Source organism: Phacochoerus africanus, chromosome 4 (assembly GCF_016906955.1).
Source record: "Phacochoerus africanus isolate WHEZ1 chromosome 4, ROS_Pafr_v1, whole genome shotgun sequence".
Taxonomy (NCBI): Eukaryota; Metazoa; Chordata; class Mammalia; order Artiodactyla; family Suidae; genus Phacochoerus; species Phacochoerus africanus.
Window position 1 is genome coordinate 68,970,402 of NC_062547.1, and position 2,615 is coordinate 68,973,016.

The following is a 2,615-nucleotide window of genomic DNA, read 5'->3' on the forward strand; positions in this document are numbered from 1 at the left end:
CATATGGAGATTCCCAGGCTAGGGGTCCAGTCGGAGCTGTAGCCACCGGCCTATGCCAGAGCCACAGCAACGCGGGATCCGAACCGCATCTGCAACCTACACCACAGCTCATGGCAACGCCGGATCGTTAACCCACTGAGCAAGGGCAGGGACCGAACCCACAACCTCATGGTTCCTAGTCGGATTCGTTAACCACTGCGCCACGACAGGAACTCCAGATCCCATTTTCTAAGTCACAATATTATACTGTAACTTGGAGAGTTATGTATTAAAGATAATATCATAAAAACAGATTAATAATGATAATAGCAGCAATAATTATTGAGATCTCACTGTGTACAAAGGCATTTTCAAACTTCATAAAAAAATGTAATGAAAGAAGTTCCCATTACGGCTCAGTGGGTTAAGAACCCAACCAGTGTCCATGCGGATGCACTTTTGATCCTTGACCTCACTCAGTGGGTTAAGGATCCAGTGTTGCTGCCACTGTGGTGTAGGCCTCAGCTGCAGCTCCTCTTTGACCCCCTAGCTCAGGAACTTCCATATGCTGCAGTTGCAGCCCTAAAAAGAAAAAAAAATGTAATAACAGTATTCACAATTTTAGAAAGAAAAAAATAATGTACATAAGAGTTAACTATAACACCAATTCAGGTCACAGTTAAGGTTGTTGGACCTAAAAACCCAGGCCTTAAACTTTTAAATGAGTTATTAGAATAAAGGAAGTATGGACATAGTCAAAGAAAAGGACTTAAATGTCTTCAATCATTTTGGAAGGGTGTTATCTGAGAAGAAATTGGTTTATGTACATCGATTTGAAGAGGAGAATTAGAACCAATGAGTGGGAGATAAAAAGAGAGAGTGATTTCTGCTTACTTAATGTCTGAATAACTATGCACATTTAAAATGGAAATGGGCTACCACCTGAATGAGAGAATCACTGGCAATGAAATGATTAATAGCAGGTGCAGGATGTCCATGAAAATGTGGAATAAAAAGGTGGTGACTAGCTCAGGTACCAGTTGGCTGTTCACTGAAAGTTGCTTTTGCCTCCTTCCCCAGCAGACACGCCAGCTACATGGAAGCAGGAAACCACACAGGAGTGTCACTGTTCCTCCTCCTGGGTCTCTCAGAGGATCCAGAACTGCAGCCATTCCTCTTTGGGCTTTTCTTGTCCATGTACCTGGTTACTGTGCTTGGGAACCTGCTCATCATCCTGGTTGTCAGCTCCAACTCCCACCTCCACACCCCCATGTACTTCTTCATCGCCAACCTGTCTTTTGTTGACATCTGTTTCATCTCTACCACTGTCCCGAAGATGCTAGTGAACATCCAGTCTCAGAGCAGAGACATCTCCTACGTAGGATGCCTCACTCAGGTGTATTTTTTTATGGCTTTTGTTGGAGTGGATGATTTCCTCCTGACTGTGATGGCCTATGACCGGTTTGTGGCCATCTGCCACCCCCTGCACTATATGGTCATCATGAACGCCCACCTCTGTGACCTCCTGGTTCTGATGTGTTGGTTTGTTGTTTTATCCATCTCCCTGTTCCATATTCTACTGATGGTGAGGCTGACCTTCTGTGTAGGCACTGAAATCCCACATTTCTTCTGTGAACTGGCTCAGCTTCTCAAGGCAGCCTGCTCAGACACTCTCATCAATGACATCTGTTTGTATGTGGCCACTGCCCTGCTGGGTGTGTTTCCTCTCACTGGGATCCTCTTTTCTTACTCTCAGATTGTCTCCTCCTTAATGAAAATGGCATCCACTGAGGGCAAGTACAAAGCTTTTTCCACCTGTGGGTCTCACCTCTCTGTGGTCTCCTTGTTCTATGGGACGAGTCTAGGGGTCTACCTCACTTCTGCTGTGACCCATTCTCCCCGTAGAATCTCCATTGCCTCAGTGATGTACACTGTGGTCACCCCCATGCTGAACCCCTTCATCTACAGCCTGAGGAACAAAGATGTGAAGGGGGCCTTGGGCAGGCTCCTCAGGCGATCAGCCTTTTGTCCATGATGGGCCACTGGCCTCAGAATTAAGTGAGCACTGTGGGCCCCAAAGATATGGTGCAAATGTAAATCTCCTGGTTCATTTTCTCCCCTAAAAGACATGCTCATTTCTTCTATTCCCAAAATACCCATGACCTCACTTTTACTTGTTTTTGTATGTTTCTCAACAACCTCCTCCGTCATTCCTTTTTTCCTTTTTTCTTTACATGATTTAATTCCATGTTTGATTAGATTTCTTGCAGCCATTCTTACAATTTGTAACTTTAGATTTAAAATACTTATATAGGGGTTCCCTGGTCACCTAGCAGTTAAGGATCTGGCAGTTGTTACTGCTGTGATGAGGGTTCAGTTCCTGGCCTGGGAACTTCCACATGCTGCTGGCCAAAAAATAATAATAAAGCACTTATAATATCAAGCGCTGATGTGGTCACCCCCAAAATTATGTTCTCACATAGGTGTTCTTCACCTTAATTTGGTGGTGCCTTGTTTTCCTCAGAAGAAATGGGGTGAAAATCATACAATAGCCATAACCAAGTGCTTCTAATGTCAGGACTGTGCTTGTTTCTTTATATTTAACTTTATTTTTTTTTCTTTTTTCTTTTCTTTTC

General features: G+C 43.9%; 1 protein-coding gene across 1 annotated transcript; it reads left to right on the forward strand.

Annotated features, from left to right (window-relative positions):
• Positions 1 to 1,075: 1,075 nt before the first annotated feature.
• LOC125124287 (olfactory receptor 7D4-like) lies at positions 1,076 to 2,014 on the forward strand. The gene has a single exon (XM_047774433.1). It carries the CDS (start codon positions 1,076 to 1,078, stop codon positions 2,012 to 2,014), a length of 939 nt encoding a protein of 312 aa, XP_047630389.1.
• Positions 2,015 to 2,615: the final 601 nt, after the last annotated feature.